We start from the raw sequence: 27930 nt of genomic DNA on the forward strand, positions 1-27930 counted from the left end.
TATCAGCTAGCCCCGTGCGTGTCTACTGGTCATCTGCAAAGAACAAGTTGCACTTCAAATCCTTTTTGAAAGGAGATTCAGTTGCATAGCTTCTTTGAAAAATGTAATTTTCATTTTCAAATTTTTTGTTTTTCTCACCTTTATTGGTTGAAGCATATTAGACAAAATTATAATGTTTAATGCATATGATATGATCTAGTATGTTGTGAAATGGTTGCCATAGTCAAGATCATTGACATGCCTATTACATAGTTACCTTTGTGTGTGTGTCATAAGGACACTTAAAACCCACTTTCTTAGTAAATCTCATTTATCCAGTATAGTGTTATTTACCACTGTTACGGGAATTACAGTATCCTGGGCTTTTTTGTTCATTTGTTTTTTTGTATCATGAATCAAACTCACAACTTCACAGTTAACAGGTGCTTTGCCATTGAATTGTATCCCTGGCCCCTGAGGTGGGCTTTTTGAAAGCTGGTCGAATCAAGGAGATGCTACCCTCATCAGTGGAGTGGTCCATTGATGAGTACATAGCTAAGTGTGCTCTTACGAGTTGGGGCCCGGTTGGCAGAAGTGTGTCATCCGGAGTGTTGGGTGCATCTCCCTTCCAAGCTCCTCCCTTCTTTACTTCCTGTCGGCCGTGAGGTGAGCACATTTCCTTTGCTATGCCGTTCTACCATGCCATTTCTGCCTTGGAGCTAGCCAACTATGAACTGAATCCCCAAAACTGTGAGCCATAGTAAACCTGTCCTCTAAGTTTTGGGTATCCCAGCTACTGAAAAGGTGACTAATCCAGCAGCAGTCACTGTACTGTACCTTAGATCCCCAGAAGTTACTCATCTTAATGTCGAAAGTCTGTACCCTTTCACCCAGCATCCTCCTCCCTCCATGCAATTACCAGTATTTTTAGAGTTGAGATTGACCAAGGAACCTTTTCTTAACCATTATAGTCAATAAACATGAAATGCAGAGGTGCTACCTTATGTTTATCTTCTGGCAGGCTGGAGCTGGAGTTCTTAGGGTTAGAATTTTTGCATTAGTTATTTATTTCTGTGCAGGGCCCAATATCTGACTCTTGAATATTTCTGTGGGTTGTCTCATGGATAGCTTTCTACAGGCACCCTTTCTCATATAATCCTTACCACTGTAGCTTCCAATGAGTCCACTGAGTACTTTTATCAGTTAAAGACAGGTGCTTTAAGGCTTCCTAGTTAGTTCAGTTCTAAATCACTGGCAGCCGCTAATGTACCCTAATGGTTGCATGTTGAACATTGTAAATTATTGTAGTTTTATGTTAGATTCAATTCCTCCCTTGAAATTCATTTTATGCCATAAGCATAACAAAATTGATTAAAAGCTACCAACTAATAGGAAGCAAAACATAAATGTAACATTTATAAGCCATTCTTTTTTGTTTATTTGAGAGAATGTCTTGCTGTGTAGCTCAGACTGGCCTTGAATTCATTTTGTAGTCCATGCTCGCCTCAAACTTGTGGCAGTCCTCCTGCCTCAGCCCTCTTAAGTGCTAGGGTTACAGGCATGTACCACCATGCCTAGCCTATAAACCTTTCTTAGTATAACAAACCAAGTGGCAAAATTGTTCTGTTATTAAGGTGTATTTTAGTGGGTTTGCTGTGAATTCAAAATCTCTTAAGACCAAAAATAAAGCCCATTGCTTAAACCAGAAATCATGTGTAATCTCAAAAATGAGTTTTTCTCATTGCCTTCATAATTTTTCATTTGTCTTAAATATCAGTTGCTTTGGGAATGTGAATGTATAGTTTTCCCAAAGTATCTTCAGGGGTGGGGCGAAAGGTACATCCATAGCGACTTCGTTGGCTTTTATAATCCCCTTGATTCATACCCACTCAATACCTGTTAAGAATAGAAGATTTTTCTTTAACGAATTCAGAAACGTTTTTATAAGTAATGTTTCTGTATTGATCACAGCTTTTCCTTGAACTCTGCGCCTAAACCCACCATTGCTCTGCTTGGAGCAATGAAACCAACCTGTTCCCCTTGCTGACAGTGTCTTCCTTTTCATATTTGAGTAGTAGAATCATCACCGAGTTTAAAAAAAAAAGATGCACGTGATGTTTTCCTGCAGGGTTTAGCATCCCTCGACAGTCTTAGCCCTGGTAGGTCCTCTCTCTTCTTCCCAATAACAATAAGGCCGTGTAAAGCAAGGCGCTGTGATTGTAGCCGTTCTTAATATCCCACAGAGCATGACACATTTTTTTTTTGTCAGAGACCAATAAACCTTATCAAACCCACATTTAATTTTTAGAATATTTCTGTTGATGAGTTATTTTAGTTTTATGAGTATTATATTAAATAATGAGAACTTAACAGGAGGAAATAATCACAAAAATAAAGTATTGCAGTTTTAATATGTATTGAATGTTTATAAAAAATCCAAATTTTCGACATCAACTGGTTTTTCATTTACAGAATCTAAAAAAGAAAAAAGTTCCTATATGAATTGCAATGAAAATGCCAATAGCACTCTACAAAAAAAAAATAATAATCTTCAGTTGCCAAATCCAAGGCAGTCTTTACGACAACAGCATGTTCCATATACATGTATGACTTACACTGATAGTACATGTACTTTGCTTTCCTGGCCTTTTTGTAAGACATACTTGACATCTTACTTGTCCTAATGTTTTTTCAAAAGATTCTTACTATACTATGCAATGTAGTATTAACAGCAACGTAAAACATCAATAAAATAAAGTGTTAAATTCTTAATGTGTATTTATTGCACATTAGAATAAACATCAGCATTTTTACATCAGCTGTGTACTTGATTATAAAACCTGAGATGTCAAAAATAAAAATTAATGTGAACTACAGTGTAAACATAAAAGTCTACCACAGAAAGAATCCTCGCTTCAGTTGTCTCTCCCAAGACAGTCTTCACACATGACAATTGCATATTCCATATACAATATTGCTTATACTGATAGCACATGTTTGTTTTCCTGTCCTTTATTGTAGAACACAGCTGACATCTTTTTGGTTTTCCTGTTGTCATAGTACATCTTTGGGATACTGCACCTGCCTGTTCCTCTGTCGGCTCACCAGCGTGCTCCACAGTTTTTTGGTATAGTTCCCCAGGCAGAAACATTTTATTCTTCCTCTAATGTATGAGTCTAGTCCCAATCCTCTAAGATAATTTCTCAGTTATATTTTGTACTTGTTATTTTCTTTGTAAACTGTCAAACTATGCCACACATGTTTAGGATTGAGTAAAACACAACCATTGGCCAGTGCTTTGTGTTTTGAGTGACATCATAGTTCTCTATAACTCATAAATAACATCTCTGCCTTTTGTTGTAGAAAGTTACCATCTCTGGCTTCTGTTGAGATTTCCCTATCAATAACTACATCATAGTGAAATGTTGACATCTGCAGTATCAGTTTGTTTCTCCTTGCCATATACGAGGCAATGTTCTATTTTTCTGAAGTCTAGAGATTTTATTGTACAATTCTCTGTTTTGAAATTGCAGCATTTTCTGCTTTGTTTCTGTGTATAGTTCCTGTGCTGGTCCACTTGTGCTCCGGTAGCCAATGTAATATTGGAAACTGGTAGACCAGTTGTCAGTTGTCCCATTCCAATTAGCTGGGGAGATCCAAGCAACAAGTCTGTTCATATCATGCAGTTTATTGCTATATGAATAAGGACCTGGTGGCTGAGTTCCAGGATAAATGCCCAAATTGAAAGTCCTTGCATCTACAAGATCATAAATTTTTATGTCATATTTTGACCTATCACCTTTCTCTACTTTCACATTCCTGGAATTACCATGAGAAATCCCCACTAAGTGCAGCGTACCTGTAAATGCTTTCAGCTCACCTAATGAGGTGTCATAACAAATATATTTTTGAATATGGCTGCTGGTACATACAGAATGTTTTACTTGTGTTTTAGCCTTTGTATATTTTACAGCGTCTTGTGTAGCATTTTGTGTGTTAGAATTTCCAGCACTGAATGGCAGTGCTGGTATTTACATTTCACCCCTGCCAAGAACCTCACTGTATTTTCAGATGTAGTTCTGACATTGGATTGTTCCATTTGATTGCATGACCATTTTGCAACATTTTGACTAGTTGCCTATGTACTCACATTGCTGTTTTATTTGTTACTTGAATCAAGGAGGTCTGCACTCCCTGTGTCTGTATCAGTCGATTCTTGCTCCATTTCACTGTCACGGAACTTGTCCCCACAGGACCAACCTCAAATCATCATCATCATCATCATTGTCATACACCCACAGCACTCTTCTATCATGAAAGCATGTATTTTACCATAACAAATCATCTCTGAATAATCTGAAGATTCACTTTTGACCTCCTCCAAAACTTGGAAATCTGGTTTTTCATGTGCCATTGTACTGAATTGGGCTACTTATACCAGAAAAATCAAAAGAAAACATTTTAAAAACAAACTCTAGAGTATTGTGGGTATATTACACCCTCTGTGATGCTCAGGTAAATATACACCAAACCTGTTAAATGTGCATTCTGTTGTTGAAAATCCTGGTTTGACACTTGTGCACACATGCACACACCTTGCCTTTGTTGTCATAAGTGGATAAACACAAAAATTGTTCCCTGAATCCTTCAGGCAAAGGTACTGAGATGCATAGTCAGCTACTATTATGCTAAAGTAAAACTTACAGTAGAAAAGTAGGGGATGTGTTTGTGGAACCCAGTGTTATATTCAAGTTTGGCATCACCGGTAGAAACTAAATCATTTTTACAGGAATATATGGTTTGAATCTGCTTCTTGAGCACAACCTCAAATCAGGGTGCACATAAGGTGCTGTATGCAAATATTATCTTGATTTTTGGAATGGTGGGCTCTGGGTTCTCAAAAGAATATAAGTGGGACAGTATTGGAGAAATGCAGTTTATAATATCATTCTTTGATTAGAAGGATGATTTGTAGGAGAGTGAGAGAATTCCTGACCATTTTAGAGATGAAGATAATATGCATGTGAATTTGCTTGTATGAATGTAGGTTTCATTGTAGGTGATTTTTAAAAAAAAATATTTTCTTGACCTTCAAGTATTTTGGACTCCCCCCAACTTTAGTTTGTTTTGCTTTGGTTTTTTTTCTTTCTAATTCATTTTCAACCACAGCTCCTCTTTGTTGTTATAACAATGAAATGGAAACAAGTTAAATGTCTAACAATAGCGAGCTGCCTGTATCTAACATCATCAGGAGGCCTGCCCTGGGGTATCAGGAAGAGGATATTAGAAAGAGATGCTGTAGGGCTGGAGCTGATGTGACATAATTGGGGGAGCTTTAAGAAAGTGAGAGTTTGCTCCAGATTAGATGCTATTATTATGTATCTGAGTATTTTAATAAATCTTACCCAGAAAGAGAAAAGACTGAACAGGGCTAAAAGAACTGGTAAAGAAACAACAGTCTCCTTACAGCCAGGGTGCAGGTATGTGGTTATTTTTGGAAAATGCTTGTTCAGGAGTGATTTTGGCGTGGTCTTGCTTTTGTCCTGATTCTTCCTGGTCACAGAGACTTGTCTTATGATGTTGGTTTTCTGAAATTGTTTCTGTTCATCAGAACACCAAGGCCCAGCTGTGAGGGTCAGGACAGCTTCTGAATATCGGCTTTCTCTCTCAGTGTGAACAAATAAAATGCCCAGCATTTGATAGATCTCTTCTGATGAAGTCCTTTACCAAAACTCTGTATGGCCTGATTGCATCTTTTGTGGAAATACAGTTATGTACTAGGGTATATTCATGCAAATCATTGATAATGTTTGTGCCTGGTAGAATTATAGATAATGCTTTCTAGCCTTCATTAGCATTTATTTATACTTTCTGACATTGCTTTTATAATAAAATATTAAGAGAAATATATAAGATAATCTCAACTACAGGATTTTAGATCTTGTTCTAACTTAACATAGCATATAAAATTCCTCATATTATTGAATTCTGTTCTTAGGTTAGTGTCATTTAATATTCTAGTTGCATGTTGTTCCATCTTGGAATCTGCAGTTTTGTAAGCTATTCTTCTCTAACAGGACCTTTAGATTGTTTCCAGTATTCAGTTGTCATCTTACTGGGATGAAGCTAGAAATCTCTAATGTATGTTCTATTGTGTATTTTCCTAATCTTGATTCCTACAATTAGAATCCCTCACAAAGGCTATAATAGTTGTTAGGCGGTTGATAAGTGCTAAGTTAAATTGCATTTCAGGAAACTTAGACCAGTTTACACTAGCCATGTGTATGTGCCTAAACATTTTTGTTCTTGGAGAGACAGTCTATAGGAGTGTGAGACTTCTCCAGAGTAGACAGCGTTATGCGTAATGAGAGGTGAGTGTATTCCTCTGTGGGTGTGAATCTGTCCCTTCTCTGAAAGTCATCAGTGACCTGTGCCCAGGGAGCCACACTGTTCCATAAAGATGAGGAGTGGATGTAAACTGAGGCAGGTTCATTTGATTAAGTTTCTTCTGCAGACAGTGATGGTCACCGTTTTGTTTTGCTTTGAAATGAGTGAGTGAAGGGCTTGTTAAACACATAAACCCAGGTTCAGGTAATGGTTTTTGTTTTTCAAGAGTAGCAGTTTTGTGTTTCTTTTTCATATACTTGGCTGTACAAGGCTGTCCCTCAAATTTTCTGTGTACCATTAGGATAATATGAGTTAAAATTAGACACATTTGTTCTTTACACAGGACGCTAATCTAAGTTTAATCACCCAGTGGCTGACTTTTGTGTTTTCTCTGCCTTGCAACTGAAAGAGTCTAGCCTTGAGCCCAGCCGTAACAGTTTATCCTAAGATGGATGGAAACTGAAAAGCCCAGAGAATTTGACATTAACTGCCAGTTCTATTAATTAAGACTGTGGGGTCCACATGGGAGATTATCTTTCAGTGCTGAAATTACTACTAGGTGCTCCAGTCATTCTGGAATCATATTTAATAGTGGGTTTGTGTATGCTGAAATTTTAAATAGGAACCTGCTTTACATTCTGGATACCGTTGATTGCTTCACATGTACAGGTAGATTTATACCTGTCATCTGTAGTTTGTTTGTTTGGCTTTATATGAAGGAAATGGTTTCTAAATGGTATCTCAGCTGTTTAGCTTCTTTTGTTCACATTGAACCGGTAGTTGGATTTCTTGGTTGCTAAGTTGACTGTTATTTTATGTTGATGTTTATGTTTTTAAATTTCAAGCCATTTGCCTGTCTACATAGTTTTCATAAAGTTAGTTAATTTCACAGGCTTAACCAAGCCTGTATTTTACTGGAATCCTGTTTAACCAAATTGCCTGTATGTAAATGGCCAATCGAATAGACCCTATGAACAGACTTTGAATGGTGGTAGTATTTGGTCTGTATTTAATTTCTATTAATTTAATTTAATAGAATCCTATGTACAGACTTTGAATGGTGGTAGTATTTGGTCTGTATTTAATTTCTTTTTAATATGTTAATTTACTTTTAGCAAAAAAGATTGAGGGATTACAGTTTGTCCATGGAATAACCACTGAATTTAACATTCCCTTTTTCTTCCTACATATTTTATGTTCCTTTGATGGAGGTAATAAAACTATTGATGATATTTAGAAAATCTGTGTGTTTTAAGGCATTGGTCCTGAGCCAAAGCAGGAAGCAAGACAAAGGCGCTCCCCTGCCCCGCTGGGCTCTGGTTCCCTGTCTCTGTGAGGCTCCCGATTGCTCTCTGCTGAGCCTGCCAGCCTCCATCCCAGGCCTTCTCCACCCTCAATGATTCTTTGCTCACTTCCCTTCTTGACTTTAAATTTCACTCTTGATCTTTGCAGATGTTAGATAATCTAAGTCCATATGTGTGTGCTCAGAGCAGGTGGCCTGAAAAATGGCTTCTCTGTTTACAACACACCCAACAGGAATCTAGGATCACTGTGATGAGAGGCACAAAGCTTGTGACCTCTTCGGAGCAAATGTCCTACACGTGCACTCCATACGCTTCCACATAGCTTCTGGGTACTAATAATGTGACGAGGCTCAGTAATGGGGGAAGCTATAACATTTAGTGGGGGAGGTGGACGTTTTGAGTGTATCCGTAGGTGATTTGGTGATAGTCCAAAAGTAAAGACTTTGAATTTCTGTTTTCAATAAATTTTTGAAAATGATAAAAACAGTTCTTGCTCCCCCCCCCCCCCAAAGTGACACCTCTTCTCTCCCTCCTCATGCCCTTTGTTTTTTTCTGTGTCTGTCTTAGGAAATGTGCTCTAATTTGCTGGGATTCACTTTGTTTTCCTTTCTCCACTGTATTATCTTGAGTGCCAGCCTCTTCTCTGGCCTAGCAAAGGTTATCTTTTATGAAATCTGATGTGTTAAGCCCCTCGATCCTTCCTGTAGGAAGGCACCTGGGTGTAAGGCTCCATGGCCTGCTGCCCCTGCGCAGTCTATTTTCTTGTCTGCCTCAGAGCAAACAGCATAGCTGGTACTGAGGAAGCCTGAAGGAGCCAAGTGATTCATAAACTTGAACGATCATACGATGATTAAAACTGGGCCAATCGTGCGCTTTGGCTGTATGGGGAGAGAGGTGATGGGTAATGACAGGTGTTTGGCGATCCGAATTGGTGGCTTTATTACAGCCTGATAGGAATCTTGCCACACGTATGGGAGATACTGGGGTGTGCATCCTGCTCCCCCTCTGCAGCGTAGGAAAGCAGTAGATAGATTTATCAGCACAGGACATAGGAGAATAAAGTATATTGCTGGGATGCGAGGGCTCCTATTGAAATACAAGTACCGAGAGTGCTGACTGCCAGAATGTGGATTTATGGGAAATAAAGCCCTAAAATACTTTCTCCAACAAAAATCCAGACCTCTCGGAAATAGCTTTTCCTCTCTGTGTACTTAACTCTCATTGAGCTTAAATTGATCTCAGTATTGTGATAATGACAATTCAGTATTACAAGATGTGGAAGATGGACCAGCTAGATTAACCAGCTGCTTTTAAGGGTAGTTCACTCAGTGCCTGCCCCCCTAAAATGCTTTGTAGAATTTTCGTGCTTAGAAGGTCTCGAGGCAGTTTTATATCCAGAAGAAAGAAATGGATTTTATTAAATGTCAGTGAAATAAAGGCGGATAGCTTGTGGTAGTTAAATTAGTGTAGAATGTTTGTAAGAAAAGTAGTTTATCTTTTCTCAAATCACCAAAGCAGAACTTTCCTTGGCCTGCCTGCCAGGAAATGTGTTTCTGCTAGAAATTCCCATAGATTAGGATTAGGAAGCAAACAGAGAGATCACCTGGATTTTCTCAGTCCTGTGGGAAGCTCTGTGGACTAAATATTATAAATCAGATCCTGCATAGAAATGCTGCCATAATTATGAGATGACATTTAAAGTTTAACAGTATGCAAGGATGGAGGAAATGGATTTAGGAGTAAAGAATGAGAGTAGAGGAAAGGCAGAAATAAATGCTGCAGTGGGCCAGTGAGGTGATGCAGAGTCGAGACAGAAGAGGCACCTGAGCGCCAGAAGCGAGCTCTGGGCAGGTGGGAGCCTCCTGCGGGCATGCAGGTCATGGGGCAGGCCCTCTGCATAGCCAGTTTATGTCCTTGCAGTGAAGGCGCTACCATGACTTAATCTGAATGGGGCGGTGACACAGGCCTATAATCTCAGCACTCAAGAAGACTGAGGCAGGAGAATTGCAAGTTTGAGCCCAAAGTAGGCAACTTAGCAAGACTTTGTCTCAAAAATAAAGAGGGCTGGGAATGTAGCTCAGTGCTGGATTCACTTCCCTTTAACTAAGAGAGAGAGGAAGAAAGAAAAAGAGCTCTGAGGAAGACTATTTGAATGTGCTTTTCAAACTTTTGATAAGTTATGCATCAGTTGACAAATTGTGCATAACTTGACAAGTTACACACAAATTATGTCCTCTGATCTTGAACACAGTATAATCGGTGAGCTCGATAGGAGTTGGACAGTAAAAATGTGTTACTTGTACGGATCAGCGCCAGGGTTTTTTCCTTTAATTAGGGTAGATTTCAGTGTGTTCAAAATAGTTTAGAGGCATTAGTAACTAAACATGGGCCTGGTAACTGAGGGGTTTGGAGTAATTGCTATTTCTTTCTGTACTGAACTTGCCAAGTGTACTGATTCAGAAAACAGAAAGAGGCAGACACCTAGGAAAGCCTACTTGTGTCGAATTGTTTATTATGCCTTCTGTGTCTAGCGAAAGTGTAAGATACAGTCCTGTCCTCCAGCATTTCAGTCTTCTGGGGAAGCCTCGAGGTAGTAACCAATCTCTGGAATAAGATAAATAGACACAATAATTATTGTTCTGGGATGACCATTGTTATGGTCTCTGTGACCATAAGAAACAAACAGAACCAAGAAATTCTTACTTCAGTTACAAGAGTTCTATGTCTTCCCTGTATATTTCAGTCCAGCTATTCAGCAGATAATTTATTTTTTAATCACAAAACATAAAGGTACAGTAATTGAAACTATTGGGAAAAAAATCAGATAATCACATGAGTCACATTTAAAATTATAGTGTCCATTTAAAATTTTCATTTCTAGAAGTTGGTGTATTATTCCTTTAACACACGAGTTGAATAAGATGCAGTTTATCTACCTGTACTATATAAGAGGAGATCAAAATGCATGGTGAATTTTAAAAATTCTTTAAATTTATTATAGTAAAAGACATAGTGCTATTCATTCCCCTCAGAATACTCCCCTTGTATCACATCAAGGCTTTTACAGGTAATAGATGTGACTCGAGACCATACTCATAATGAAATCAAACAGGCTCACGTGAAAATACCATATTGTCTCTCTAGTGTAAAAAAATGACAGAGTAAACAAGATCCCAAATCTACAATAAATATTGTGAAAGGGTAAGAAACTGCTCAAAGGGATAGGGAAAAAGAGAAAGGAAGGAAGGAGAAAGAAAAAAGTTACAAATTTGGATAAATACACTTAAGATAGCTAAGATGATTGTACTACTAATTATATTAGTTCTTGGAAAAGAACAGTTAATGCTCACACAGCTAGATCAGTTTTCCATGTCTGTATCCGGTAGTCTAAGCAACTCTTTTGAAGATAACAATATGTAATATAACAACCATGGTTAAATTCCTATCTTGTTTTGCAAGCCTATATTGTTATTGTTTTGGGGTTTTTTTTGTTGTTGTTATTTATTTGTCTCTTTTGCTTTTTGTTTTTCATGTCTGATCCTCTCCTTTAAAGTTAAAAAAAAAAAAAAAATACTCCCCCGCCCTTGAACACACTCACCCCACGGTGCTCACTGCTTCCTGACGCAGTTCCGGGGGTCCGATTTCATCTGTACAAGGTGCGGTTTTTAAAAATGTAAGATGAATGCTGGTGCTGAGTGCCACCCATTGGAAAGACAGTCTGGTAAAAGGGAACCAGACAGTGTGTCCTCATCCACCTCTTTCTCCAGATCTGGTACTGTGCGCCCTCTGTCTCTTCCCCGCGTCAAAATGACCATGAAAGGTAAAAATTTTAAATCAGTTCAGGACATTGAGGCAGCCGCAACGGCACAGTTAAAGAAAGACAGTCAGGAAAGAGCACTTCCAAAACTGTTTCAGAAAGTCACAAGAATGGTGTGATAAGTGTGTTTGAGGCAGGGCAGATTAACTGAGGAGGATTCATGGCTATTTATCTTTAACTGTAGTAATTGTTTTTAAATTTAAATTTCCACCCTATTTTTCTTACATTTTTTATAAACTCACTGAAGAAGTTTCTTGGCTTCTTCAACTCTTTGTCAGACATCAGAATAGGGTCCACAGGGTTTGTCGGAATCGACCTTGTGGTGCACTGAATTTAGAATCCTTCTCCTTTCTTTTTCTCCCTGCCCTGTGCTGGAGGTTTTTCTTGGAGAGGAGAAAGAGGCTGGACCCGACTTCTGGCAGATCCAACTTTCTGCCATACCTGTAAGCCCACCAGCCACATCTATATCCTTCCAGTGAGTCTGGGTTTCTGTTGGAGTTGCAACAAGATTTTAATAAATTTCTGAAAGAAGGTATTGTTGTATTTAGAAAGGAGCTATGGCCTGCTGAGCAGTCTCTGGCTGTATGTAGTCTGATTTCCTCCTTTACAAAGCGCTGAGCATTTTTAACCTTGTTTGCTTGCCTTTTGTTATTAATACCTTATTCTTATTATCACTGGAGAATGCTAAGAAAGATTAAATCTTAGCTTTTAAAGTTCTTTCCTGGTTTTTGGAATGTTTTATTTCTGTGGAGTCAGGAGTGGGCAATTTCTCGCACTCCCTGGATAATTCTCATCAAATACTGAATTTTTCGAAGAGGGGGCACTTGGCCCCCTCTTGCTAGTGTGCCTGCTTTCCCTCCCAGCTGTCCTCCCCAGGTGGCAGCTGGAGTGCTGGCACTGCCACCTGTGTCCCCTGCCCTTGGTGCGCCAGCTGGGCTCCCTGCCATAACCATTCTCTCTGCGGGCCGGCTGCACTGGTCACACTGAGCCAGGCAGATGCCTTGGTGTCCTGACACCTCTGTGGCTGGTGCTTCCAGCTGCTTTGAGCAGGGCTTGAGCTAAATCACAGCCTTCACGGGGGTTTTAGTTTTAGCATATTTTATAGAATGTTTAATTTAAAATTGGAGGTGTGTTTAATTTTCTCAACACAGCTGTAGTTCTCTTACAGTGAAGTGTGGGTCATTTCTCAGTACGAGCTGGGGAGGAAGAGGAGGTGGTCACCCTGTGTCTCCATGTTTGCCTCTCTGTCCTTCTGACAGGCGGCCGCTGGGTGCTTTTGTGCCCTGCCCGCAGTCTCCTCGCCAGGCCCTGACATAGATGAGTGACAGTTCCTGTGTTAAAATATTGTTCTTAGGTGCTGCTTTCTAATGGAGTGTGATTTGCTCTGCAGCAAAAACTGAGTATGTCCTCCCACTTTATCCTCCTCTCCCAAATTTGAACCCCGTCTTGTGACAAAATATGGAACACATTCATCTTCCCTCTGCTTTGGGTGGGAACAGTGGTCTTCCTGGCTTTGTTCTCTGTGCAAAGACCAGAATACTAGCTCTGATGGGAACACCCAAAGGTGACTGTCTGTGGCTTACCTGTAAGTTTAGTTTTTTGGGTGTTTGTCTTTGTTGTTTCATTATTTTTTGGTGGAGGTTTTGGTGCATGTGTGTGTGCCTCTTCAGATTCATTGGAACCTAAATATTGAGACACATCCATAAGAAATTACAAATAAAATGTGAATTTTCTCTTTTTTATGTATTTCCCTCCCTTAATTTGGATTGAGGAGAAAATACAAAATATACAAAACTAAAATTGTTTCCAGTGGTAGAAATTTTTAAAACACACATGGGAGGCTGAGACAAGAGGATCACAAGTTTGAGACCTATATGGGCTACAAAGTGAGTTCAAGGCCAGCCTGAAGTGCAGTGAAATCCTGTCCCCAAAAAATTAAAGTTTTAAAAATAATTATGGAATCTCATCAGCATTTGTGTATAAAGGGTAAATATATTTCAGGATCACCTATCTTGAATTATGTATTACATAAATGTCTTTTCTTAGGTGATTTATATTGGACATATCCAGAAAATATTTTATTGAGCTGGGCATGGTGGCTTACGCCTGTAATCCCAGCATTCCAGAGGCTGAGGCAGGGGTCTCGTTGTGAGTTCAAGACCAGCCTGAGCTACAGACTGAGCTTAAGGCCAGCCTGAACTGCATAGCGAGACCCTGTTTCAAAAAAGTCAAAAAAAAAAAAAAAATATATATATATATATATATATATATATATATATATATATATATATATATATATATATATATATATTTTATTGCACCTATTACACTGCATACATTTCTAGAACTGTATACTCTGCACTACTAGAGGTACTTGACTGGATATATTTTATATTAAAGTTGTTGCACTGGGTTTTGAGTTGTAGATTCTTTTAAATAAAAACACTAGGAAGTTTTAAAAAAGAATTTTCCTTACTCAGTGACATGAATCACTACTGTCAAATCATATTTTTTGTAATCAGCAAAAAACATAGACAGTTTCTAACTACTGTGGCTTAACCATAACTGATATCTTTGTTTTGGTGGAAAACTTAGGAGGCTTTGATTTCCCAGTTTACAAAATAAATTAGTTCCTGGACAGTCTTTTGAAAAGAACTTTTAATGCAGTTTTGAATAATGCTTATAACTGTTGGTGCTTTGGTGCCATCTAGTGGCTGAGCTGTGTCATAACTTCAGTGCTTAAACCCTGTCATGTCCTGAGAAGAGTAGTGTGTGCCAGGAATTCTTTCCAGACTGCAGATTGTCTACTCCAAATGAACATTAAAAATGTTGCGGGACACATTGACAGGCAAACATAGTGAACAGGGGCTGTCATGCCTGCTTGTTTCTCTGAAAGTCTTTATGCTGCCTGTGCACAGCTGCTGCTGTTCGAGCGGTCGTGGATGAACAGGTGGAAGTCCTCCGTCCTGCACGAAGGCGAGGGGAACATCCGCAGTGTGAAGTGGAGGAGCCACCTGATCGCCTGGGCCAATAACATGGTAAGAGCTGCCCTCTGTCTCCCGACACCGGGGTGGTCACAGAAGAGTAGACACGGTTCCAGGGCTGTGGGAAAGGAGACGGTACCACCCGTGAGCCCGAATGCAGGTGGCACTCAGTGCTGCGCCTGGGAGGTTGAGGAAGTCAGATTGCTTTTGGCATCCATGAGATATAACCCCAACACGGTCTGGACTTGGAATAAGAAACCTGGGGCATGGAGAATGAGCAGCCCTCTTAATAACGGAAGGGCTGAATTGGGACTGAGTCTTGGAGGCCAGGGCCTGATGACGGCTGCTCTGGAGTAAACGCAGAACGGTGCTGATTTGTCTTTGCCCCCAGCATAACCCTGGCAGAAGTCTAGGCTGCCTTACGAAAGCAGATCATGCGTCTCAGTACCACACTTCATTAAAGGTTTACTCTGTCGTCAGGGGCAGTCGATCCTATTTGGCATATCTTCTGAAAATTTCAAGACATGATTTAGCTTTTCTTTTTTCCATACTGGAATTAAACCAGTGGCTTTATACTGAGCTACGTCCCAGACTTTTTTAGTTTTTAGTTTGACAGAGTCTCACTAAGGTGCCCAAGCTGGGATAGAATTTATGATTCCCTGCCTCAGCCTCCCAGAGTGCTGTGAATACAGGCTTCCACTACCACACCCAGCTTCATTCATTTTTAAATTAAAGAAATATTCTCAAACATTTTCTCTTTCACGAAAACAGGTAAACTAACCTGTGGTTTCATGGTCCATTTTTAGTGAGCAGCTTGCTGGATGTTTCATTTGAGCCCTTAAAATGTCAGGTGTACTTTTCTTTCTATAGGTGGTTTCTCAGAATCAAAGCCCTTCTAAAACTCAAGCCTCATTCTTGTGGTGCAGCAATACAGTTAGAAATGTTGCTTGTGGCCATTGTGGAAATGTAGTTACTGATATCTATACCTTTTACATTTGTGTTGGATCTGACCCACCAGGCTGTCCACTGAAGAACATCCTTGGTCCACAAAGAAGTTTAGAGACTTCCTTGTGGGCTTGTGAGTTTTGTGAGTGAGTGTGTGTGATTTTCTGTGGTCTCACAGGATTTGTGCGGTGTAGGAACATTCTCCTTTGCACAGCTCCTAGCCATGCCCCATAAGTGCTGGCATGCTTTGCACTGCTCATTTGCAGGGTATGCAGCGGGGCCTTTTAGTAAACTTTCCTCAACTTCCCTCTACCTAGCGGAGAATGCTTAGATCTGTTTTGCTTTCCAGGGTGTGAAGATTTTTGATATCACCTTGAAGCAAAGAATCACCAATGTGCCCCGCGACGATGTAAGCCTCCGCCCGGATATGTATCCCTGCAGCCTCTGCTGGAAGGACAGTGTGACCCTGATTATCGGCTGGGGGACTTCCATCAAGGTGGGTTTGCTTGTCTTTAGAGGAACTGCATGTTTGAGATCCACTCACAGAGGCCTAAAGGAATAGGAAGTCTCAGATGACTTCTGTGACCCCAGATATTTTCAGCTGTTATTCACATGTGATCACTATTTAATGCTCAAATTATTTTCTGTGTCTAAGTCTTAAGATACTACATTCTTTCTGTTCTGTACCATGCAATGCATTATGGGCTTTTCCATGCTCAGAATGGTGTTGCCTTTTTTAATCTTTAATTTCCTGCAGCCCAGTTGCAAGGTCGTGGCTATTTATGGAATGTGTGGGTAGTTTTGCTGGTTAGCCTGGTTTTCTTTTTATTATTCTCTCTCCCTTAGCCTTGACCCTTAGCTTCTTCATTTGAATTATCGATGGTGGAGAGAGAAAGTTAGAACTAAATCATGCTGCCTGGTTGATAATTTTGACAGAGTAGAGGCCCAGACTTATTATCAATAATAAGATCTGGGAATATTTTCTGGCATATAATTATCTGACCCTGTGTGCCTGTGTAAATGAAATTTAGCTCTTCTGTAAAAGGGGCCAGAGCACAATCACATTTATCTCCCGCATACCAAAGCTTTTGTCAGAGTAGATACTTCAGAGCCCAAACTTGTATGCGTGCCTTTAGAAATACATTATTTAATTGAAACAAGTTAAAGATTAGCCGAGTTTAAAATGGAATGAGAAGGTGTCCCAGTGATCATCTCGGGGAAGACATAAGCTTTAGAGGCGGACAGGCCTGGGGTCTGTGGCACCTTCCCTTCCTCCTGTGTCACCCTTTCTCAGCCCTATTGTCCTCACTGGCAAAATGGGAGTCCAGCAACGGCTCAGATCACGAGTTTGGGGAAGGAGAGCTGTAAAGCGGTTGGCATAGAGTCTGACATCCTGTAACTGCTTAATAAACGTTGGCATGCAGAGAATCCCAGAAATGTCATGAAAGAGACGCAGCTTTTCAGAATTCACTCTGCTCTGGAAAGGGAAAATGGAAAATTTTACTAATGCCATGATGGTTATTACCAAAAGCATCAGTGTGACTCCTGAGCTAAGGACCTTCTGGCCCTCGCCCTGGTATGATACAGATTTTCTTCCTTTTTTAAATTGAATATGAAATGATCGTGTTCATACGTTTTGTCAACATACCCGCCTCATATTTAGGGTTATAAGAAGGCAAATGTGCCTGATAGTCTAGTGTAAAGAAAGTGCTCTCCTGTCTCCCTCGTCCATTGTGTGTGTGGTTCTTGATCCAGTAAGCTTATATTCTGTTTTAAATACATTTTCGTTGGTGCCTGTTAATTTTACAGCCCACTGGGTGTCGCTGTGGGCTTTGCATGCATGCATATCCCGTAATATATTGGGATCGTACCCACCCCTTCCTCTGTCCGGCGCTCCCATATCCCCTTCATCTTATTAAATATCTCTCTTCTACTTTCGTGCCACCTTTCCCACATGTGAATAAGTTGATGTTCTTGACACCTTAAACATTCTTCGAATGAACCAGGTAGCTTTTTCCAGCTGCAATTCTTAGGGTAAAAGATGAGGAAAGCTAGCCTCTGGGGACCCTTGATGGTCACTGATTGTTGTGGGAACTGCTTTCTGTGCTAGGCTGGATAGCGGCCCCGGAGATAGCAGCTCCTGATTCTTGAGACTCCTAAATGTTTATATGGCAAAAGATGTCAGAGACTGAAGGGCCTGCGGTGGACGATTGTCCTGAGTTACCTTGCTGTTCCCTGAATGTGGTCCTGTGTTTCCCAGGAAGGGGAAGGAGAGAGGGTGGCTCCTGCAGAGGTACACAGGGTAGGGGAGGCAGCTGCCAAGAGCCGCCGTGCGCCCAGGCCAGGGACCCCGTGATTTCAGCCTGGTGAAACTGATCACAGACGTCCAGCTGCAGACTCCAAGAGTGTGGTGATCTGTTAACCACAGTCATGGAAAACAACATTCCTAGCGTGCTCAAATTGAGATCTGTAACATTTGCATCAAATAGTTCCTTCTAATGAGAATTCTTTCTCTTTAGTCTCAGTCAGTTATGTGTTGAGCACTTTCTAGTTCAAGATCATACAAGTTGTGTTGAGGGAAAATAACATAAGGTCTTGGTCTTTCCTCACAACGGGAGCAGTCAGTGCTTGCTTAGCAGATGGGAGGCCAGGGTTCCATCCAGAGCTAAAAGTAAACCACAGTGGCAGCAAAAACAGCGCAATCCTGTTGTGGTGAAGCAATGAGAAATAGTGTGGTGAATTACAGTTACAGCTAACCACTTCACTCGTTCATTCATTCACTCATCTATCGGGCATCTGCAGAGCACCTGGTGTGCGGCAGGTACATGAGTGGAGAGATGAATGAGTTCCTTCCCTGGGGAGCTCAGGCTCTAGGGACAGAGATGGACAGGGGCAAGCAAGCAAGCAAATACACCAAGGCTGGTGGAAGGGATGTGGCAGGGGCCTTGTGAAGTAGGTGGTCTCTCTGTACACACTGCGTCATGGGGCAGAGACGGAAGGGGCAGCCCAGCAGCTCTGTGGGGTACTGGGGTGGGGACAGGGGGTTCTATAGCACAGGGAACGGTAAGGCAGAGTCTCTGGGGCCTGAGTGTGGTTGGGATGTTTTTGAGGAAAGTGAGGAGGTGTTACCGTCAGAGCCCAGCGGGAGTGGAGGAGATGGAGGAGAGGAAGCCTGAGAGGAACTCTGGGAGTGGGGGGTGGCGCTGAGGAGCAGATCCTGCCGGTTCTAGGGGCTCACGGGGCCTTTGTAAAGTCTTCGGTTTTTAATTTGAATGCACTGAGCCACCAGCCAAGGGTTGGAGCTGTGGAGTTAGGCAGTGACCTGCCTTACAGTGTGTGGGAGGAATCACCCCAGTTGCATTATGAGCCTAAGCAGCAGAGGGACAGCAAAGAGTTGGGACCAGGCAGCAGGCCCCGCGGTTGCTCTGTGAGTAGTGCTTCCTTGGATCAGAGCAGTGGGGCTGATGGGACAGACCTGATGCAGGGTGTATGTGGAGTGGACCCTGCTGCTCTGTCAGTGACCGGATGTGGGATGTAAAATGGCAGCCCGCAGCCACCTGAGGACCCAGAAGATGAGGCTCACTGTGCTGATGTGAGCCCCGCCCCGGTGAGGCCTAGTGAGAGGAGGAGCAGGCGCGTTCTGGGATGTGTCAGCCGAGCTGCGTGTAGTCTCAGTCCTGGCTGGTGGGCCTTCCAGTGGAAGGCCGCTGGCTGTCGCCTTGTCCTGTGAACCTGTCCCTTCCCGTATCACTTTTCCCAGAAGCCTTCAGTACGTGCCTGTGCCTCCCCATCCTGCTTTGAGAAAGTGCCGGATTTGTGTGTCTCCCCACTTTGTCGAAATCTTAAGAAGGTCACTTCACTCGGGACTCATGCTTGGTGGTCGCTCAGAAATGCTGGCGGATACCCTAGGAAGATCCGCTTTCTTACTGTGCTGCCAGCCCTGTGGAACTATGTGTGCTCTTTGCCAGTGGGTGACAGCATCCTGTCACGTGGTATCCTAGCTTCCCTGAAGGTTGGTGAAGGTGTGTGGACCAAGGACAAGAAGATAGAGAAACTTAGGGAAGTGATCAGGAGAACCAGTGGCTAAAAGGAGTTCTGTCTAGTAAGTTATATACATAAAAAATGTTTAAATGCTGTAGTAAATTATTTATAGGAAATTGTTAGTTAAATGCAGATAGCTTCCACAGAGAAGTTTGTTAGTACTTTTTTGGTTTGTTGGTTTTGTTTTTTTTGTTCCCGAGCAATACGTAATGTTTGCTTTCCCCTTCAGATCTTTGTTTATTTTAGAATTTTCTGGAGATAGCCACAGTAGGGTGAGTTAAAAATGATCAACCAGTTAGAAGGAAAAGATGAAAACCTGGTACTCATGGAAGTTGTGTAAGATTAGTATTTGACTTCAGGGTCAGTCTTACCTGGATGGCTGAATTTACATAAATTCTTCACGTTTGTTACTATTTTCCTTCAGAAACTATAGCATAGAGGGTAGAAAATATCCACAGTGTCATCTACAAACCTTATCAATGCACCCATGTGTGGTGTGTGTGTGTGAGGGGTTCAGGGAGCTGGACGGATTGAAAAATCAACCTAGCTGGAGCTGTAGACCAAGATGTATAGACCTTCCTTCCAGACTGCACACCTCTGGTTTAAAGTAAAAGTTGGCCCCTTGTTTCTGTAAAAACTTTGTTGGACTTTCAGGCCCCATCATGTCGTCACCGCTGCTGCTTCCCCATCCCTTCTAAGCACTTTTCTCTCTTCCCTTGAAAAAAATGTGGAGAATATCATACTCAAAACGAACTGCGGGCCCCAATTCTGTAATACATTGGTCACAATACGCTTAAGATTAGAAGAGCATGGGCTGGGGTATAGCTCAGCAGCACAGCGCCTGCCTGGCAAGCATACGGTTGTGAGTTCATCCCTGCTGCCCCCTCCCAAATGATAACAAGAGCACATGCCCCTCTAGAAAAGTCTCCTGCACAACAGTGGAAAGAAAAGCTCGTGTTCAGTCAAAAATCTCAGAGCCACTGTGAACACTGGTCACGCTCGCTGTGGGAATTTTGGTTAAGTCTTCCCAGCACAGTACATGTGGGTGGTGAAGAAATACACCTGGGTAACGGGCACATTCAGAGACGCTCCCCATGGCGATTTCATCGCTGTGTGACGCTCACAGTATCGCCCAGCAGTAGAATCTGGGGAGCCACCCTAGTGCTTGTTCTGCAAATGACTGCAGGATCCTCATTGTAGTATGCGGCTGCAGTCCTCAAATAGACCTTTAGAGACCAGGTTATTAGAATACATTAAAGCTATCTTAAAGTTTTCTTTCTTTGCCCTTGAATAAGACTGTCTCTCTTATCTCTTGTCTGTCTGTCTGTCTCTCTGTCTTTTTGATGTGGGTACTGGGAATCGAACCCAGGCTTTTGCACTGAGCCATATCCTAGCCCATTTTTAGTTTTCATTTTGAAGCAGGGTTTCGCTGAGTTGCCCGAGCTGGACTCAGACTTGCAGTCCTCCCACGTCGGCCTCCCGTGGTGCTGGGATTACAGGTGTGCGCCACCATGCCCGGTTTTTGACTACGACTTTATTGAAGAATACTATTGGAGAATGAATAGAAGTAATGGTTGCTATATATCATTCAAGTTAATTTTTGTCATTAAAGTCACCTCGTAGATTGTATGCACTCCATCTTCAGGGCTGCATGGTTAATTTAACAAAAGTATCACATATTGAATAATCTGTTATGAAGAATTTCCTACGAGCTGAATAGAGTGACCCGTGGATTTATTTTCCAGATATGCTCAGTGAAGGAGCGGCACGCCAGTGAGATGCGAGATTTGCCGAGTCGCTATGTTGAAATAGGTACGGATCCCTCCGTGTCTTGTCTGCATGTAAAGCTGCAAAAGAACCTCCTGTGATCAAGGGAAAATCTAAGCCATGTTCTTCCTCAGGGCTCATCCCTTCATGTGTACATTAAGTACACTCACGAGCTTTTATGTTTTAGAACTTTCTTTAGAAACGTTTTTTAAAAAATCGTATTTTTAAATTTCCCATGGCAGTCTTATAGTGAAATTTTAAAATTTCATGTGACAGGCTTGGAGTTGGATAATCATGGGTCTGGGCTTTGGACGCCTTTCTGCATGCCTCAGTAATCTCCTGGGTAACATGTGGGAAAGAACAGGTGAGCTGCGAGAGGTGTTGGGGTTCCTTCACGCACGCTCCTTACACAGTGCTGATGCCTGTCCCTGCCGCCTCGCGCCCTGCGAGTCCTCCTTTGCACCATGGCTGGTCTGGACTTTGATCTGGACACTGTGGCAGCTTCAGAACTGGTTTACCTCCTCCCACTGCACAGGGGAAATGAGGTCAGATCCTGTCATCCTCCTCCCGCCTGATGAAGAGGGGGTGCGGTTCTTGGCCTAGAGCACAGGGGTCAGCGGCCTCCTGTACCTGGCTGGCTGTGGCTCCTTGTGACACACATTCTCCTTGGTCTGCCACCCCCAACCCCACTCCTCCTTCCTGTCTTGCTTCTTTTCACTTCCCTGATGCTTACTTAGACTTAGCTCAAGTGCTGCTGTCCTGGGAACACCCATCGGACACCGACTATATCATGTCCCATGTGGGCTTGTTTAGCTCTGTGCCGCCGTTGGAAAGGCAGCGGCAGCCACCGTGTGATTCCTGGCTGCATCCCTGTGACTTTGCCAGACTGTTACATGGTTGCAAGCACCTTCTGCTACTGTTTCTGCTGGCCCAACACTTGCTACTAAATAACATCGTCTTGAATGAACTAGTAACTAGGAAACAGCTGCTTAGGAGAACTGTGCCAAGGACGATATACCTGGACTTTTCTAACTCAGTTTGCAAAAACTATTCACAGGGGGGAAAAGTTGTAGCATATTGGGGGTCAACTACAAGGTTCATTGCTCGTTCGGATGGTGAGCAGGAAATAAATATTTGATGGGTTATTATAGCAAGGCAACACTGAAATGAATTCATCTGGTATGCATTACCCATATGTCAAAAGTTTGATGTAATTTATTTTTTTTAACTTTAGAGGATAAATGTGTAGTTCCAGACAGTGGAAAAAATAGGCATATGTACAGTGTACTGAGAAAGCTGAGTATAGGACAGTGGAGAAGACTGGTAATTAGAAGAGTAATATTGTTGCAGTGTCCTCTTCTTTATTTCTTGCCCTCTCTTCCCTATGAGAAAGAAAAAAAAATCACTAATCATCTCAGTACATCATGTCCTGAGAAACGATATTTGAATTTTTTAATATAAACATGTAAAAATAATTGTCAGGGAAGCGCAAAGTTACAGCAGTTGTCACCTTGTCTTTGTGGTTGGTGTTGATTGCTCATGTACTCAGTATGAGCCTTGTGCCGCGTGTGTTACCGTGTGAACTCGCGTCAGTCTCACAGCAGTTCTGGGAGGTCCAGCTTTTCGTTCTGTTGATGAATAAATTGAGGACCAGGGAGGTAAATAGGTTGTCCAAGATCCTGCTGCTGTGGTGTAATGGGCAGAAGGTAACCACAGAAAGGTGCTAAAGAGCCCAGGCCATTGCCTGAAATAATGGCTGATCGTGACAAGGGTGCTGCCTTCCAGGATGGTGTGAGAGTCCAGCCTGCCAAGGTGACAGGCCTAAAGTCCTCCTGGCACTGGTCATTGCTCACTAAATCATGGTGATAATTACCACCTGCACACTCTCGTGTCCACCCGCTGCTCACAGTTGTCCCCGTGGTAGCTGTGTTAGCTCAGAGCCATGGGGTCGTATCACCGCAGTATGGTTCGCTTTTCCTATAATTTATGTGAAATAGGCTGTGTGTGGCTACTTACAGTATCCCAATACTGACATTTTACTACTGTGGTTAGTGGTTAAGTACCATTCTTGCCCCTCATGAGAGCAAACCTCAAGAATATAAACCATTTCCACAGCAGCAGGCGAAGTGGTACAAGAGTTCTTGAGTAGGATAAAGGAAAGGGGAAATGCACGGAGGTCTGGATTACAATTCACTTTAGCTCTGAAAGGTACGCGCCACTGGGTTTTAGTAAGTGACATTAAAGAAAGACCGTAGGGTGCACATTCCTCAGAAGCCAGGTGTTTATCACTCTTCCTTATAAGCCAGAATCTCAAAATCAGCATCAAAGTTATTTCTGCTAAATAGGATGCTGATACTGTAAATGAACAGTAGTGGTGGTGGGGAAGACTAAGAGCACTGGCAGTTACCAGCCCACCAGGAGATTCTCTGCAGGGAGGACTTTCAGGGGTGTTTTTTTTTCTTCCAGATTACGTTGCTGTAAATAGACCATGGTCCGTGCCTATGATATCCATGTTGGCCTCACTTGGATCTCCTGTATCTTTACAAGACTTTCTAGTCTCTGGGCCTTTTCCCCAGTCTTCTGTCTATGGAATGGTAGTTGGAAAGTTGATATGTGGTTGATAAATGAAGCCAGTGTTCGTATCATTTTCTGGGTGTCTCGTGTCAGCAGCTGATGGTTTACATGCGAGGAGTTAGTGATTGACTTCTTTCCCTGATTTCGTGTGGAAATTTGTTTAAAAAATAATTGAGTAAACAACTATAGAATTTATAGATGACAGAGAACCAGAAAGAAAGGAAGGAGAAAAGGTGATTTAAAACAATTAGCCCACACTAATCATACAGATGAGTGGGTTTCATTGTGACATTTTCATACATGTGTATATAACATACTGTACTGTGTAGGGTTCTCTAGAGGAAGTTTGTTGTTTATGCAAGAGGATTTATTAGATCGGCTCGCAGGGGCAGGAGAGTCCACGGTGGCTATCTGTGTGCTGCAGAGCTGGAGGATCCAGTGCTACTCAGTCCAGGAAGCTGGAAGGTGCCGTCCAAGGGAAAGCAAGGACACAGACCCCGTCTGAGGCTGAAGGCCTGGAAGCTCCCTGGAGAGTTCCTAGAGTGAGTGCACGTCAAAAGGCTGAAGAAACCAGGGTCTCTTGGCGCAAATGATGGCATTAGCGAAAGTCACACTTGTACAAGCAGAATGAAACTACAAATGCTGGCCGACTTCTTCCTTCTCCTTTCTTGTCAGCCAGGCCGTGAGGCTACTGATGGGTGGCACTTACCCGGGAAGGGCCTCCTCCTTCAGTGTATAGACCTGCCTGCCAGCCTTACCTGGAAACACCCAGAGTCCAGTTTCAGTCCGTAGTGTCAGGATCTTTAATTGGTCATGCACTATGATCTTAGCATTTAGCCAGGTCATTGTGTTTTCAGATTGCAGCACGGTGACTTGGAAATTGGAAATGAGTTTGCATGACACAAGAGAGCGGTGAAATAATTTTTCCTTAGATTAAAGCATCTCTGTTAATCTACCTGTTACCATCATGACTTTGCCTGTAAGTTAACAGCAATGGGTAGTTCTCTGTGCAGGAGTAGTGTGGCTTCCATTCTTCGTGCAAATCTCAGTAGAGAGTATGTCAGCTCCTGCTGTACTCACAGTGTCTTTTTGAGGTCTAGCTTTGTGTGATTTTCTCTTCTCTTGTAGTCCAGTTTGACTTTGTGTTCATTTTTCTGTTCTGCATTGAATTTACCCCATTACATTATAAAAAATCTTTAAACACAGAAAAGTAATCTATAGTGAACACCATAAAACTTCCTAGGTTCCTCAATGAAAATTTTCCTGCCTTTGCTTTTTGACATAATCATCTCTATTCTTCCTCTTGCAAGGAGTGAATAAACTCTGCCACACAGTGCTGTCACCTTATGTGTTGCTGGCGTGGAATTAATAGACTTTCTCTGTAATAAGTAGTAGTAAAAAAAAGTGAAGCACCCGAAGTGTCAAATGTATTTTGTTTCGTTTGTAACAAACTCTGTAAGACATAGTGCTAAATACTTTACAAACAGAATGGCATTAATCTTCATGGTCCTCAGAAGGCAAGAGGCTCTTAACCCTGTTGTATCAGAGAAGAAGCTGATGTTCAGAGAGGCCAGTTCACTTGCTCAAGATTATTACACTTCTAAACAGAAGGCAGCCTTTGAACTCAGGTCTGACTAGGTTCTGAGCCGCTGCTCCTAACCGTGGGGCCAGGCACTTCTTCCCCAGCATTTCTGCTGTCTAGCCCTGGCCCTAGGCATACTCAGTATTACTGGGTTGGGGGTTCATGAATTGCCTTCTAGAGGTTTCTAGATTCTTTCTGTCCTGAACAAAGAACAGGTCAAGACAAGTGCAAAAGATAATGAGGTTTTAGATTTATTTAAAGTAGGAAAAGGAACATGCTATGCAGAGCAAGTTTAGGCCAACTAAAAGTAATAAAAGAAGTATCCCTGAGGGTAAGAGCAGACCCCTGTGAGAGGGAGGAGAGCTCAGAGGCCGCCGAGAGCTCAGTGGCAGCCATCTTTTGTATCTCCTACTCCTTGGGGGCGCTGTAGGCTCTCCTGTCACAAACTTGTTTGAGTTCTTGTAAGAACTGAAGATGAGCACTCTCATTGTTCTGCATGCAGGGCTTTGGGCACTGTTTTGCACATCTCCTGGGGTTCTGTGATTGGCAGGTCACCCCCGCTCCCCAGCCAGTTTGCCACACCCTGGTCTCCTGCCCCAGTGCCAGTGGAGCTGGGGAGAAGAGGCTATTCCAGATACATAGGTACAATCCCCAGGTAGAGATTCTCTAGAGTTCACAAAGTCTCATATCTTTCAGTGGAATGTCTGCTCACCTCTACTCTGAACAACCAGAAGAGATGAAGGTGCAGTCATTTCGTGTTCTGAGTTTGGTTCAGAAAAGCACCACATATGGCAGAGCAGAAACCATAATTTCACCTCTTTTATTCTGAGATTGACAGCCCTTCATTGTTTCTGTTCCAGTTGTCAGAGACTTGCTAGAACCCATTTGCCTTAGGTGGCATCCAAAGAGAGAGAAAACAGAACCCAGGTTATTGTGATTGTTTTAGTCCCTTTTAAAACCAGAAAAGCCCTGGTTTGCTGTTTTTTTAGTGTATGACTTTAGGTGGTACATTGAAGTAGTTTACATTTACAATATGAAGTACAGCTATCTGGTTTAGATGTGTGTGTGTGTGCGTGTGTGTGTGTGTGTGTGTGAGAGAGAGAGAGAGAGAGAGAGAGAGAGAGAGAGAGAGAGAGAGAGAAACAGTGACAGTGTCTTGCTGTGTAGTTCAGACTCGTGGCTATCCTCTGGCCTCAGCCTCCTCCTGAGTGCTGGGATTACAGGTGTGCACCACCATGCCCAGGTTTGATTTGGACTTTCTGAGCTAGTTGAGCATTTCCTCTTGTTTTATGTAGGCAGTGTGGAATATCCTTGTCAGCTCCGCTAAGCACTATTCTGAGCAATAGACAGCAGTTCACTCAGGAGCTCTTCTTCCTCATCCTCGCTGCTTCCGGAGTGCTGACGCTTAGCAGATGAGTTAATTGGATCAGTTTAGCATTGTCACTTCATTGACAGTAGATGTTGTTTTTCCCAGCAGCCATTCTCTCCAGTTTACTTCTGTGATTCAAGTGTTTTCTGCAACTTGGGAGTGTGAAGCATTATGAAGTCACTTTTACTCTAGTATGTCTGCTCCATAGTGCAGCCCTGAAGCTGTTGAAAGGTTGTGATTTCCAAATGTACTTTCATTTATCAGCAGTCACTTTTATAAAGCATCCAAATTCATTGAAAAATCTGTGGGCTTTATTTCCAGTCTGGTGACTGAGGTAAGAATGTCTGGGAACAAGGCTGTATCATAAGGGGCCTGAAAATGAATGTGACAATGCAAGGTCATTGTTTTTATTATAAATTGCTTGACATGCTTTTTAAAATTTCTTTCTTTAATAATCATAGAAGCAGGTAAGTGTGGTGGCACATGCCTATATTCCCAGCACTCTGAGAGACATTGCCTGGAAGATAAAAAGTTTGCATCCAGCCTGGGCAGCTGTCTTAGTTACTTTGCTCGTTGCTGAGACGAAATACTGGACACCCAAAATTAAAGGAGGAAAGGTTGATTTCAGCTCATGGTTTGTAGGTTTCAGTCCGCAGCCGTCTGGCTCCAGGGCAGGGTGGTATGGCAGAGGGTGATTCCAGAGAAACAGTCCATGGGAAAGCGGGCAGGAGACAGGAGCAGCAGCAAGTCTGCCTTCTTTCTGTCCCTTTACCTTCGTCCAGGCTACAAGCCTGTCGATTGGGGTCCCCCACACCCACACTTCCATTATCCACAGCCTTAATCGCAGTATCACACCCATATTCCCGCCCCCTGATCCAGCCACCTCTGAAACTCCCCATCTGTGACCACATGAGACTCTGAGGTAGCATCTGAACATGAGCCTTCACAGACACTTGGTGAAACCCTGTCTCCAATAGAAAGGACCGGGATGTAGCTCACTGCAAAGGCCCTGGCTAGGCTCAGCCTCCAGTATCACAAAAAAGAAAGCAGCACTGGCTAAGGAGCTGAGATAGGCTATCCTATTACTTAACTCCAACAAAGAAGCCGAATCCTCCCAGGTCACATTTAGCTAATGGGCATTTGGGGATGAAAGGGAGCTAGAAAGGGCCCAAGAAAAGCAG

At 42.3% G+C, this 27930-nt stretch overlaps 1 protein-coding gene and 1 non-coding gene across 2 annotated transcripts in view; both read left to right on the forward strand.

Annotated features, from left to right (window-relative positions):
- Vps41 (VPS41 subunit of HOPS complex) overlaps positions 1 to 27930 on the forward strand; it is a 147228-nt gene that overhangs the window by 74458 nt on the left and 44840 nt on the right. The window contains exons 8-10 of the mRNA XM_003469953.5: positions 14406 to 14525; positions 15766 to 15912; positions 21203 to 21269. Coding sequence (XP_003470001.2) covers positions 14406 to 14525; positions 15766 to 15912; positions 21203 to 21269 — 334 coding nt within the window. The remainder of the gene's footprint in view (positions 1 to 14405; positions 14526 to 15765; positions 15913 to 21202; positions 21270 to 27930) is intronic.
- Positions 7842 to 7969, forward strand: LOC111756955 (small nucleolar RNA SNORA11). The gene has a single exon (XR_002791348.1). It is a non-coding gene; the product is annotated as a small nucleolar RNA SNORA11 (small nucleolar RNA).

The sequence above is a fragment of the Cavia porcellus genome, unplaced genomic scaffold, assembly GCF_034190915.1.
Source record: "Cavia porcellus strain 051 isolate PalLab524CR breed Dunkin Hartley unplaced genomic scaffold, mCavPor4.1 scaffold_23, whole genome shotgun sequence".
NCBI lineage: Eukaryota > Metazoa > Chordata > Mammalia > Rodentia > Caviidae > Cavia > Cavia porcellus.